Source organism: Salvelinus alpinus, chromosome 3, assembly GCF_045679555.1.
Source record: "Salvelinus alpinus chromosome 3, SLU_Salpinus.1, whole genome shotgun sequence".
Classification (NCBI taxonomy): domain Eukaryota; kingdom Metazoa; phylum Chordata; class Actinopteri; order Salmoniformes; family Salmonidae; genus Salvelinus; species Salvelinus alpinus.
In genome coordinates this window covers 62,755,404-62,769,049 of record NC_092088.1, presented here as the reverse complement: position 1 = coordinate 62,769,049, position 13,646 = coordinate 62,755,404, and the positions used below count along the sequence as shown (strand labels likewise).

Genomic DNA, 13,646 nt, shown 5'->3' with positions numbered 1-13,646 from the left:
TAGCATTCCATGTTCGTTGTTTTTAAACTCACTAACTGCACCTGCTTCCTGACTCCCTGTGTCTACGTAACATGTGGCATATCAAGAAGCTGATTAAACAGTATGATCATTATACAGGTGCACCTTGTGCTGGGGACAATAATAGGCCACTCTAAAATGATCAGTTTTGTCACACAACAACAATGCCACAGATGACTCAAGTTTTGAGGGAGCGTGCAAATTGGCATGCTGACTGCAGGAATGTTCACCAGAGCTGTTGCCAGAAAATTGAATGTTATTTTCTGTACCATAAGCCTCCTCCAATGTCGTTTTAGAGAATTTGGCAGTACGTCCAACCATCCTCACTACCACAGACCACGTGTAACCACGCCAGCCCAAGACCTCCACATCTGGCTTCTTCACCTGAGGGAATGTCTGAGACCAACCACCTGGACAGTTGATGAAACTGTGAGTTTGCATAACCGAAGACTTTTGGCACAAACTGTCAGAAACCGTCTCAGGGAAGCTCACTTGAGTGCTCGTCGTCCTCACCAGGGTCTTGACCTGACTGCAATTCGGTGTCGTAACCGACTTCAGTGGGGAAACGCTCACCTTCGATGGCTATTGGCACACTGGAGAAATGTGCTCTTCACGGATGAATCCTGGTTAAAACTGTACCGGGCAGATTGAAGTGGTTTGGTGTCATGTGCGCGAGCGGTTTGTTGATGTCAATGTTGTGAACAGAGTGCCCCATGGTAGCGGTGGGGTTAGGTTATGGGCAGGAATATGCTACAGACAAAGTACACAATTGCATTTTATCAATGGCAACTTGAACGCAAAGAGATACCATGATAAGATCCTGAGGCCCATTGTCATGCCATCCATCCGCTGCCATCACCTTATGTTTCAGCATGATAATGCACAGCATGCATAATGCATTCAATTCTCCTATATTTATGGATCTGTATGCACTTCATATGCCTTCCACTAGATGTCAACAGGCAGTAGAACGTGGAATGAAGCGTTTAGCTTGATGTGGGACCGGATGAGAGCCATTGGAGTGACTGGTCAGGCATATTGCCAGTTCTTGGCCACGCACACTGCACATGTGATGTCCTTCCTTGCTATCGGTTATATAGATATTAAGAAATGCTCCGTTTGGGACGTTATTGGATATATATGATAAAAACATCCTGAAGATTGATTCTCAACTGAGTTTGACCAGTTTATTCGATTTGTAATATCACTTTTTGAAGTTTTCGTTCATTAGCGTAAATTTGGATGGACACGTGAACTACACATGCTAGCCAAAGTTGCTAATTCGACAGAAGTAATGGACATTATAAAACAAAACAACGATGTATTGTGGAACTACGATTCCTGGAACTGCATTCTGATGAAAGATCATCAAAGGTAAGGGAATATTTATGATGTAATTTCGTATTTCTGTTGACTCCAACATGGAGGAGAATGGCTGAGCGCCGTCTCAGATTATTGCATGGGATGCTTTTTACTAAAGTTATTTTTTAAATCTAACACAGCGGTTGCATTAAGAACCAGTGTATCTTTAATTATATGTAAAACATGTATCTTTCATCAAAGTTTTATGATGAGTATTTCTGTATTTCACGTTGCTCTCTGTAATTATTCTGGCTATTTTGAATGCATTTCTGAACATGGCGCCAATGTAAAACCACGATTTCTGGCTATAAATATGCACATTATCGAACAAAACATAAATGTATTGTATAACATGATGTCATATGACTGTCATCTGATGAAGTTGTTCAAAGGTTAGTGATGCATTTTATCTCTATTTGTGGGTTTTGTGAAAGCTATCTTTGCTGTGAAAAAAATGGCTGTGTTTTTTTGGATATGGTGGTGAGCTAACATAAATATATGTTGTGTTTTCGCTGTAAAACATTTTAAAAATTGTACATGTTGGCTGGATTCACAAGATGTTTATCTTTCATTTGCTGTATTGGACTTGTGATTTCATGAAATTATATTATATTTTAAGCATGTTTGGGACTCTCTGGATCGACGTGTACAACAGCTTGTCCCAGTTCCCGCCAATATCCTGCAACTTTGCGCACAGCCATTGAAGAGGAGTGGGACAATATTCCACAGGCCAAAATTAACAGCCTGATCAACTCTATGGGAAGGAGATGTGTTACGCTGCATGAGAAAAAGTATGGTCACACCAGATACTAACTGGTTTTCTGATCCACACCCCTACTTTTATTTTAAGGTATCTGTGACCAACAGATGCATATCTGTATTCCCAGCAGTGGCAAAGCGTCCTACAGGGCATTGTCTGCATATATGCCTCCTTCATTATTCCTACGGTTCTGACTTGGTGTACAGGGAGAAAACTGTAGGAACGGCCCATGTTCTGATTTCTGTACATTTCAAAAGTGCTGAACAAATAGTTATTTTGACTATGTGCGTCCTAGCTCGCTCATTAATGTCTTAATGGAAATTATGGATGGCCTCTTATGCGCTCATCGTTCCCTTATACCATAGTTTGTACATCTCAATTGTCATTAGAAACCACATTTGTTTAAGCAAGTCAGCCATATCAGCAATATATTTTTTTAAAGGCAGAAAATGAATAGAATAGTAGTGAAGACATCACAACAATGAAATATCACATATGGAATCATTTAGTAACCAACCAAAAAACAAATCAAAAAACAATTCAAAATATAATTGATATTTGAGACTCTTCAAATACCCACCCTTTGCCTTGATGGCAGCTTTGCACACTCCTGGCATTCTCTCAATCATTTTTATGGGGTGGTCACCTGGAATGCGTTTCAAATAACAGGTGTACCTTCTTAAAAGTTAATTTGTGGAATGTCTTTCCTTCTTAATGCATTAGAGCCAATCAGTTAAGTTGTGACAAGGTGGTGGTGGTGGTGGTGGGGGTTGCCCTATTTGGTAAAAGACCAAAAGACCAGAACAGCTCAAATAAGCAAAGAGAAACAACAGTCCATCATTACTTTAAGACTTGAAGGTCAGTCAATATGGAACATTTCAAGAACTTTTAAAGTGCAGTCGCAAATACCATCAAGCGCTATGATGAAACTGGCTCTCATGACGACCGCCACAGGAAAGGAAGACCCAGAGTCTCCTCTGCTGCAGAGGATAAGCTCATTAGAGTTACCAGCCTCAGAAATTGCAGCCCAAATAAATGCTTCACAGAGTTCAAGTAACAGACACATCTCAACATCAACTGTTTAAAGGAGGCCGTGTGAATCAGGCCTTCATGGTCAAATTGCTGCAAAGAAACCACTACTAAATGACATCAAGAAGAATAAGAGACTTGCTTGGGCCAAGAAACACGAGCAATGGACATTACACCAGTGGAAATTTGTCCTTTGGTCTGGAGTCCAAATTGGAGATTTTTGGTTCCAACCGTCGTGTTTACAAAGGCTTGAGAAAGTATTCACCCCCTTTGGCATTTTTCCTATTTTGTTGCATTACAACCTGTAATTTAAATGGATTTTTATTTGGATTTCATGTAATGGACATACACAAAATAGTCCAAATTGGTGAAGTGAATTTTTTTTGTTTTTACTTGTTTAAAAAAATTCACACAAAAAAAAAACAGAATAGTGGCGTGTGCATATGTATTCAACCACTTTGCTATGAAGCCCCTAAATAAGATCTGGTGCAACCAATTACCTTCAGAAGTCACATAATTAGTTAAATAAACTCCACCTGTGTGTAATCTAAGTGTCACATAATCTGTCACATGATCTCAGTATATATACACCAGTTCAGAAAGCTGGGCTTTATGGAAGAGTGGCCAGAAAAAAGCCATTGCTTAAAGAAAAAAATAAGCAAACACATTTGCCAAAAGGCATGTGGGAGACTCCCCAAACATATGGAAGAAGGTGTTCTTGGTCAGATGAGACTAAAATTTAGCTTTTTGGCTATCAAGTAAAACACTATGTCTGGCGCAAACCCAACACCACTCATCACCTAGAGAACACCATTCCCACAGTGAAGCATGGTGTTGGCAGAATCATGCTGTGGGGATGTTTTTCACTGGCAGTGACTGGGAAACTGGTCAGAATTGAAGGAATGATGGATGGCGCTTAAATACAGGGAAATTCTTGAGGGAAACCTGTTTCAGTCTTCCAGAGATTTGTGACTAGGACAGAGGTTCACCTTCCAGCAGGACAATGACTCTAAGCATACTGCTAAAGCAGTAATCGAGTGGTTTAAGGGGAAACATTTAAATGTCTTGGAATGGCCTAGTCAAATCCCAGACCTCAATCCAATTGAGAATCTGTCGTATGACTTAAAGATTGCTGTACACCAGCGGAACCCATCCAACTTGAAGGAGCTGGAGCAGTTTTTCCTTAAAGAATTTGCAAAATCCCAGTGGCTAGATGTGCCAAGCTTATAGAGACATACCACAAGAGACATGTAACTGTAATTCCTGCAAAAGGTGGCTCTACAAAGTATTGACTTTGGGGGAGTGAATAGTTATGCACGCTGTGTAAATCAAATGATACAAACACCCCCCCCAAAAAATTTGATTCCTGGATGTAATGCCACAAAACAGGAAAAATGCCAAGGGGGTGAACACTTTCGCAAGCCACTGTATGTGAGACGTGGTGGGGGTGAACGGATGATCTCCGTATGTGTAGTTCCCACCGTAAAGCATGGAGGAGGAGGTGTTATGGTTTGGGGGTACTTTGCTGGTGACACTGTCTGTGATTTATTTAGAATGCAAGGCACACTTAACCAGCATGGCTAACACAGCATTCTGCAGTGATACGGCATCCCATCTGGTTGGCGCTTAGAGGAACTATCATTTGTTTTTCAACAGGACAATGACCCAACACACCTCCAGGCTGTGTAAGGGCTATTTTACCAAGAAGGAGAGGGATAGAGTGCTGCATCAGATGACCTGGCCTCCACAATCACCCAACCTCAACCTAATTGAAATGGTTTGGGGTGCGTCAGACCGCAGAGTGAAGGAAAAGAAGCCAACAAATGCATAGCATATGTGGGAACTCCTTCAAGACTGTTGGAAAAGCATTCCAGGTAAAGCTGGTTGAGAGAATGCCACGCATGTGCAAAGCTGTCATCAAGGCAAAGGGTGGCTATTTGAAGAATCTCAAATATAAAATATATTTTGATTTGTTTAACACTTTTTTGGTTACTACATGATTCCATATGTGTTATTTCATAGTGTTGATGTTCTCACTATTCACTACAATGTAGAAAATAGTAAAAATAAAGAAAAACCCTTGAATGAGTAGGTGTTCTAAAACGTTTGACCGGAAGCGTATATTTTTTTGTCCCACCAAGATTTACGTGCTAAAATCGCCACTGATTCCCAGTCATGTGAAATCCATAGATTAGGCCCTAATGAATGTATTTCAATTGACTGATTTCCTTATGTGAACTGAAACTAACGTCTTTGACATTTTTGCTTTTATATTTTTGTTCAGTGATTTAAGGGAGAAAAAGATGAGTGGCAATAACACTGCAGGGTTCTCCTCCTTTGCCTTTGACTCACTCACTCACTCACTCACTCACTCACTCACTCACTCACTCACTCACTCAGGTGTACACTACTGGAGACCGAGAGAGGGAGAGAGAGAGAGATAGCTAAAAGAGGTGGGAAAGACATATGAAGGAAAACGGATTAAGTCTTCTCTTTCATCTGAGAGCACATTTCCAACCTACTTTCTCTGTTTGACACACACACACACACACACACACACACACACACACACACACACACACACACACACACACACACACACACACACACACACACACACACACACACACACACACACTCTCGCCAGCAAGCTCTCAAAGTCTCACTGAAGTGTTTTGGACACCCTGGGTTGACTCCTCCTGCTCAGTATTGTTTCGTTTCTCCAAACGGTCTCCAAAGTTTCAAAGTTGCTCCAAAGTTAAGGGTTAAGGTAAGGTTTGGGATAAGGTCAAAATAAAACAATTGGTGGAAAAAGTACTCAATTGTCATACTTCAATAAAAGTAAAGATATCTTAATAGAAAATGACTCAAGTAAAATTGAAAACCACCCAGGAAAATACTACTTGAGTAACAGTCTAAAAGTACTGGGTTTTAAATACAGTGGGGCAAAAAAGTATTTAGTCAGCCACCAATTGTGCAAGTTCTCCCACTTAAAAATATGTGAGAGGCCTGTAATTTTCATCATAGGTACACTTCAACTATGACAGACAAAATGAGAAAAAAAAATCCAGAAAATCACATTGTAGGATTTGTAATGAATTTATTTGCAAATGATGGTGGAAAATAAGTATTTGGTCAATAACAAAAGTTTATCTCAATACTTTGTTATATACCCTTTGTTGGCAATGACAGAGGTCAAACGTTTTCTGTAAGTCTTCACAAGGTTTTCACACACTGTTGCTGGTATTTTGGCCCATTCCTCCATGCAGATCTCCATGCAGATCATTGTCATGCTGAAAGACCCAGCCACGTTTCATCTTCAATGCCCTTGCTGATGGAAGGAGGTTTTCACTCAAAATCTCACGATACATGGCCCCATTCATTCTTTCCTTTACACGGATCAGTCGTCCTGGTCCCTTTGCAGAAAAACAGCCCCAAAGCATGATGCTTCTACCCCCATGCTTCACAGTAGGTATGGTGTTCTTTGGATGCAACTCAGCATTCTTTGTCTTTCAATCACGACGAGTTGAGTTTTTACCAAAAAGTTATATTTTGGTTTCATCTGACCATATGACATTCTCCCAATCTTCTTCTGGATCATCCAAATGCTCTATAGCAAACTTCAGACGGGCCTGGACATGTACTGGCTTAAGCAGGGGGACACGTCTGGCACTGGAGGATTTGAGTCCCTGGCGGCGTAGTGTGTTACTGATGGTAGGCTTTGTTACTTTGGTCCCAGCTCTCTGCAGGTCATTCACTAGGTCCCCCCGTGTGGTTCTGGGATTTTTGCTCACCGTTCTTGTGATCATTTTGACCCCACGGGGTGAGATCTTGCGTGGAGCCCCAGATTGAGGGAGATTATCAGTGGTCTTGTATGTCTTCCATTTCCTAATAATTGCTCCCACAGTTGATTTCTTCAAACCAAGCTGCTTACCTATTGCAGATTCAGTCTTCCCAGCCTGGTGCAGGTCTACAATTTTGTTTCTGGTGTCCTTTGACAGCTCTTTGGTCTTGGCCATAGTGGAGTTTGGAGTGTGGCTGTTTGAGGTTGTGGACGGGTGTCTTTTATACTGATAACAAGTTCAAACAGGTGCCATTAATACAGGTAACGAGTGGAGGACAGAGGAGCCTCTTAAAGAAGAAGTTACAGGTCTGTGAGAGCCAGAAATCTTGCTTGTTTGTAGGTGACCAAATACTTATTTTCCACCATAATTTGCAAATAAATTCATTACAAATCCTACAATGTGATTTTCTGGATTTTTTTTTCTCATTTTGTCTGTCATAGTTGAAGTGTACCTATGATGAAAATTACAGGCCTCTCTCATATTTTTAAGTGGGAGAACTTGCACAATTGGTGGCTGACTAAATACTTTTTTGCCCCACTGTATACTTAAGTATCAGAAGTAAAAGTATAAATAATTTAAAATTCCGTATATTAAGCAAATCAGGCAGCACCATTGTGTTATTTTTTTAATTTATGGATAGCCAGGGGCACACTACAACACTCAGACATAATTTTCAAATGAAGCATTTGTGTATAGTGAGTCCACCAGATCAGCGGCAGTAGGATGACCAGGTATGTTCTCTTGATCAGTGTGTAAACTGGGCAATTCCCTGTCCCGTTAAGCATTCGAAATGTAATGAGTACTTTTGGGTGTCAGGGAAAATGTATGGAATAAAAAGTACAATATTTTCTTTAGGAATATAGTCAATGTTGTCAAAAATATAAATAGTAAAGTAAAGTGCAGGTACCCCCAAAAAACTACTTAAGTAGTACTTCAAAGTATTTTAACTTAGTTACTTTACACCGCTGGCAACTTGTAATTAAACTGGATTGATTTTGATTTACTTCATCAATGACTGCTCTCCTTTTTGTTCAACTGGAAAATCCTATTACACACATACTATAACACATTCTATTTTCACATACCCAAAATGCCTACTATTTTGAACACAAGCATGGGTATTCGGACACGGCTAGCGTGTGTGTGAGTGTTTGTCAGTTCTCTCCTCCCTTCAGGGATCTACACGTCAATACAGGAGTAGGCTTCAGGAGGTGAAATACAACAAAAGCTGACCAATAGACAGTTTAGACTTCCCCTGGGTTTAAGGAAAGAAAAAGAGAGAAAAAGGAAAGGAAAAGAAAGACAGAAAGAAAGAAAGAAGGAAGGAAACAAGGAAGGAAACAAGTAAAGACAGAAGGAAGGAAACAAGGAAAGACAGAAGGAAGGAAGGAAAGAAAGAAGGAAATAACGAAATAAAGAAGGAAGGAAAGAACGAAATAAAGAAGGAAAGAAAGAAGGAAGGAAAAAAGGAAAGAAAGAGCAAAAGAGAGAAGGAAAGAATGAAAGAAAGAAGGAAAGAAATAAGGAAGGAAATAATGAAAGAAAGAAAGAATGAATGAATGAATGAAAGAAAGAAAGAAAGAAAGAAAGAAAGAAAGAAGGAAAGAAGCAAAGAAAGAAAGAAGGAAAGAAAGAAAAGGAAAAAAATAAGGAAAGAAAGAAATGAAAGAAATAAAACATGAAAAGACACAGACAAAATGTGCCATTCGAAAAATGTACAGTATAGTCGAGAAAGAGGATGATGTCACCTATGTGCATCATAGATTTTTAGTTCAAGTTCCCAGTGATGCTTCTAGTAACGTCAATTACTGACATCAAGCATGTGAAGTGTATGTGTGTCCTGAGTGTGTGTGAAATCATTACCGTTGGAGTGTAAGCCAGCTCTTGCTGTGTGTGTGTGATACCAATCCTATGCAGCACTAGCTACTGGCTGGGGTGTTCACGCTGTGTCTGTGATGTCACTCCTGTGAAGGACTAGCTACTGGCTGGGTTGTTCACACTGTGTCTGTGACATCACTCCTGTGAAGGACTAGCTACTGGCTTGGGTGTTCACACTGTGTCTGTGACATCACTCCTGTGAAGAACTAGCAACTGGCTGGAGTGTTCACACTGTGTCTGTGATGTCACTCCTGTGAAGGACTAGCTACTGGCTGGGGTGTTCCCACTGTGTCTGTGACATCACTCCTGTGAAGAACTAGCTACTGGCTGGGGTGTTCCCACTGTGTCTGTGACATCACTCCTGTGAAGCACTAGCTTCTGGCTGGGGTGTTCCCACTGTGTCTGTGACATCACTCCTGTGAAGAACTAGCTACTGGCTGGGGTGTTCCCACTGTGTCTGTGACATCACTCCTGTGAAGCACTAGCTTCTGGCTGGGGTGTTCACACTGTGTCTGTGACGTCACTCCTGTGAAGGACTAGCTACTGGCTGGGGTGTTCACACTGTGTCTGTGACGTCACTCCTGTGAAGAACTAGCAACTGGCTGGACACACACACACACACACACACACACACACACACACACACACACACACACACACACACACACACACACACACACACACACACACACACACACACACACACACACACACACACACACACACACACACACACACTTCCCTAATGATCTACTTGTGAGTAGGAGAAACAAGGAAGATGAAATAGGAGAGGAGGAGAACAAGGTATAAGGGATAAAATGGCCAATTAAATATAAAACTATTTCAAGATAGTGTTTACAGTAAGTTTCCCTACTCTTTTGTGTGGAAGTATAATACTCTTGGGTGGCTAATGTTGCTGTTGATGTTGTTGTTGATGTTGTTGTTGATGTTGTTGTTGCCTATTATCTGTCTGGAGGTCTGCTGGTTGGACATGCTGGCAAACCACTCACAGACTGTGTGTGTGTCCTGAGTCTGTGACATCACTACTGTTGTAGTATAATCTAGTGCTTGCTGTGTGTGTATGACACCACTCATGTGTGTGTGTGTGTGTGTGTGTGTGTGTGTGTGTGTGTGTGTGTGTGTGTGTGTGTGTGTGTGTGTGTGTGTGTGTGTGTGTGTGTGTGTGTGTGTGTGTGTGTGTGTGTGTGTGTGTGTGTGTGTGTGTGTGTGTGTGTGTGTGTGTGTGTGTGTGTGTGTGTGTGTGTGTGTGTGTGTGTGTGTGTGTGGTGCCCAGTGCCTCCGGACTAGAGCACAGCTGCCAAACTCTCTGCCTGCCTACTGGAGGCCATGGCAGGGGAGGTCACTGCACAACCTCTGTGTGTGTGTGTGTGTGTGTGTGTGTGTGTGTGTGTGTGTGTGTGTGTGTGTGTGTGTGTGTGTGTGTGTGTGTGTGTGTGTGTGTGTGTGTGTGTGTGTGTGTGAGAGGAGTCCAACATACACGCAAGCACACACACGTGCACACGTGCACACACGCACGCACGCACGCACGCACGCACACGCACACGCACACACACACACACACACACACACACACACACACACACACACACACACACACACACACACACACACACACACACACACAGAGACCCTCAGGGCTCTCTGACTTCCCGTAACTCTCTTTGGAGCGAATATGAGAGCCTATAGCTTTACACAGACACCCTATCTTCTTTGACTGCAACTCCTACAGTATACTCCTGGCCTCGAAAAGAGAAAACTCGTACCTGCACTGTGGACTAAATTATGCCAAAGTCACTACCTCCTGAGGAAAAGACAGAGAGAAATGTTCTAGCAAAATCCATTTAAGATAGAGGGGAAATGCTTAGGAGACTGTAATACAGTACTACTGAACTGTCTGATCTCAGAACTGATCTCATTTAATGGTTTTATTAAAGACTGTTCCTGGGAGAGATCAGGAAGCCACAGAGTGAGGGCAACAACACTGTGAGTGTATGATTCCGGTGTTTGTGTGTGTGTGTATATATGTCAACATACCGGGTTGTCTGGTCTCAGTCTCTTGGACGGTGGGCCTCCGTCTTCTGGGTGTAACATGTAAAAGAGACGGACCTTGTTGGCATGTTTCTTACTCTGAGAGAGAGAGAGAGAGAGAGAGAGAGAGAGAGAGAGAGAGAGAGAGAGAGAGAGAGAGAGAGAGAGAGAGAGAGAGAGAGAGAGAGAGAGAGAGAGAGAGAGAGAGAGAGAGAGAGAGAGAGAGAGAGAGAGAGAGAGAGAGAGAGAGAGAGAGAGAGAGAGAGAGAGAGAGAGAGAGAGAGAGAGAGAGAGAGAGAGAGAGAGAGAGAGAGAGAGAGAGAGAGAGAGAGAGAGAGAGAGAGAGAGAAATAAACTTTATTGGCAAGTTTATTTACATTCACTGTGTGTGATCAGTGCTTCAACAGATATTCCATCTCTTCTCAACTGCACAGTGGATAAACACTATGACTTACTTCACTGCTCACAGCAACCAATTATAAACAATGTTTTAACTTTAGGGCTAACCAATCAGAAACATTGTTGCCTCACAGCGAACCAATGAAACACATCGGCTTACCCCACAGCGGACAATCAAAAACAATGTATGACCCTGTCATAAGCTGACTGGATCCCCAGGCTTACATCAAAACCCACAAACGTTTTTTTTGTGTATGTGTGTGTGTGTGTGTGTGTGTGTGTGTGTGTGTGTGTGTGTGTGTGTGTGTGTGTGTGTGTGTGTGTGTGTGTGTGTGTGTGTGTGTGTGTGTGTGTGTGATCGTGTGCGTGTTATTACGCTTTTATACCGTCAGTATAACTTTATGTGAAATGACAGTGGAATGAGAAAGCATACAGTCAAATGCATACCAAGCACATTGGTGTTCTTCAATCTACAAAGTAACACAAAGATGACGTGGCAGACCGATTTGATATGGCTAGAGAGAGAAGTGGCAATACGAGAGAGGGACAAAGTGTTACAGTGTGGGAGGGAGAGAGACGAGAAGAAGGAGGGGAAAAAAGAGGAAGGTGGTAGAGAGAGAGGAGGGAAGTGGTGAGGGAGGGAGACGACAGACCACGTATTCACCCTGCACACCCTAATTGACAAACAAACAAACCAAAACAAAGGCAAAGTCTTCTCATGCTTTGTTGATTTAAAAAAAGCCTTTGACTCAATTTGGCATGAGGGTCTGTAATACAAATTGATGGAAAGTGGTGTTGGGGGAAAAACATACGACATGATAAAATCCATGTACACAAACAACAAGTGTGAGGTTAAATTGGCAAAAAACACACACATTTCTTCCCACAGGGCCGGGGGGTGAAACAGGGATGCAGCTTAAGCCCGACCCTCTTCAACATATATTTTAATGAATCAGCGAGGGCACTAGAGCAGTCTACAGCACCCGGCAGACTGTCTACTGTTTGTCAAATGTCTACTGTTTGCTGATGATCTGGTGCTTCTGTCACCAACCAAGGAGGGCCTACAGCAGCACCTAGATCTTCTGCACAGATTCTGCCAGACCTAGGCACTAACAGTAAATCTCAGTAAGATAAAAAATAATGGCGTTCCAAAAAAGGTCCAGTCGCCAGGACCACAAATACAAATTCCATCTAGACACCGTTGCCCTAGAGCACACAAAAAACTATACATACCTTGGCCTAAACATCAGTGCCACAGGTAACTTCCACAAAGCTGTGAAAGATCTGAGAGACAAGGAAAGAAGGGCCTTCTATACCATCAAAAGGAACATAAAACTCAACATACCAATTAGGATCTGGCTAAAAATACTTGAATCAGTTATAGAAGCCATTGCCCTTTATGGTTATGAGGTCTGGGGTCCGCTCACCAAACAATTCACAAATTCACAAAATAGGACAAATACCAAATTGAGACTCTGCATGCAGAAATCTCCAAAAATATCCTCAGCTTCCTGCCATCCAGGACCTCTATACCAGGCGGTGTCAGAGGAAGGCCCTAAAAATTGTCAAAGAATCCAGCCACCCTAGTCATAGACTGTTCTCTCTGCTACCACATTGCAAGCGGTACCGGAGCGCCAAGTCTAGGTCCAAGAGGCTTCTACCACCAAGCCATAAGACTCCTGAACATCTAATAAAATGGCTAGCCAGACTATTTGCATTGACCCCCCCCCCCCTTTTATACCGCTGCTACTCTCTGTTGTTATCATCTATGCATAGTCACTTTAATAACTCTACCTACATGTACATATTACCTCAACTAACCGGTGCCCTGCATATTGACTCTGTACCGGTACCCCCCTGTATATAGTCTCACTATTGTTATTTTACTGTGGCTCTTTAATTAATTGTTACTTTTATTTCTTATTCTAATGCATATTTTTTAAACTCCATTGTTGGTTAAGGGCTCGTAAGTAAGCATTTCACTGTAACCTGTTGTATTCGGCGCATGTGACTAATTCAATTTGATTTGATTTGTACAACGTAAAACACCAAATAATGCATGCAGAGCAGAATTAGGCCGATACCCGCAAATTATAAAAATCCAGAAAAGATACGCTAAATTCTACAACCACCTAAAAGGAAGCGATTCCCAAACCTTCCATAACAAAGCCATCACCTACATAGAGATGAACCTGGAGAAGAGCCCCCTAAGCAAGCTGGTCCTGGGGCTCTTTTCACAAATACAAACAGACCCCACAGAGCCCCAGACAGCAACACATTTAGACCCAACCAAATCATGAGAAAAC

The 13,646-nt window shown here is 42.0% G+C and overlaps 1 protein-coding gene across 1 annotated transcript in view; it reads right to left on the bottom strand.

Moving 5' to 3' along the window:
• Positions 1-13,646, bottom strand: part of LOC139571092 (zinc finger matrin-type protein 4) — a 164,052-nt gene that overhangs the window by 104,017 nt on the left and 46,389 nt on the right. The window contains exon 3 of the mRNA XM_071393627.1: positions 10,948-11,040. Coding sequence (XP_071249728.1) covers positions 10,948-11,040 — 93 coding nt within the window. The remainder of the gene's footprint in view (positions 1-10,947; positions 11,041-13,646) is intronic.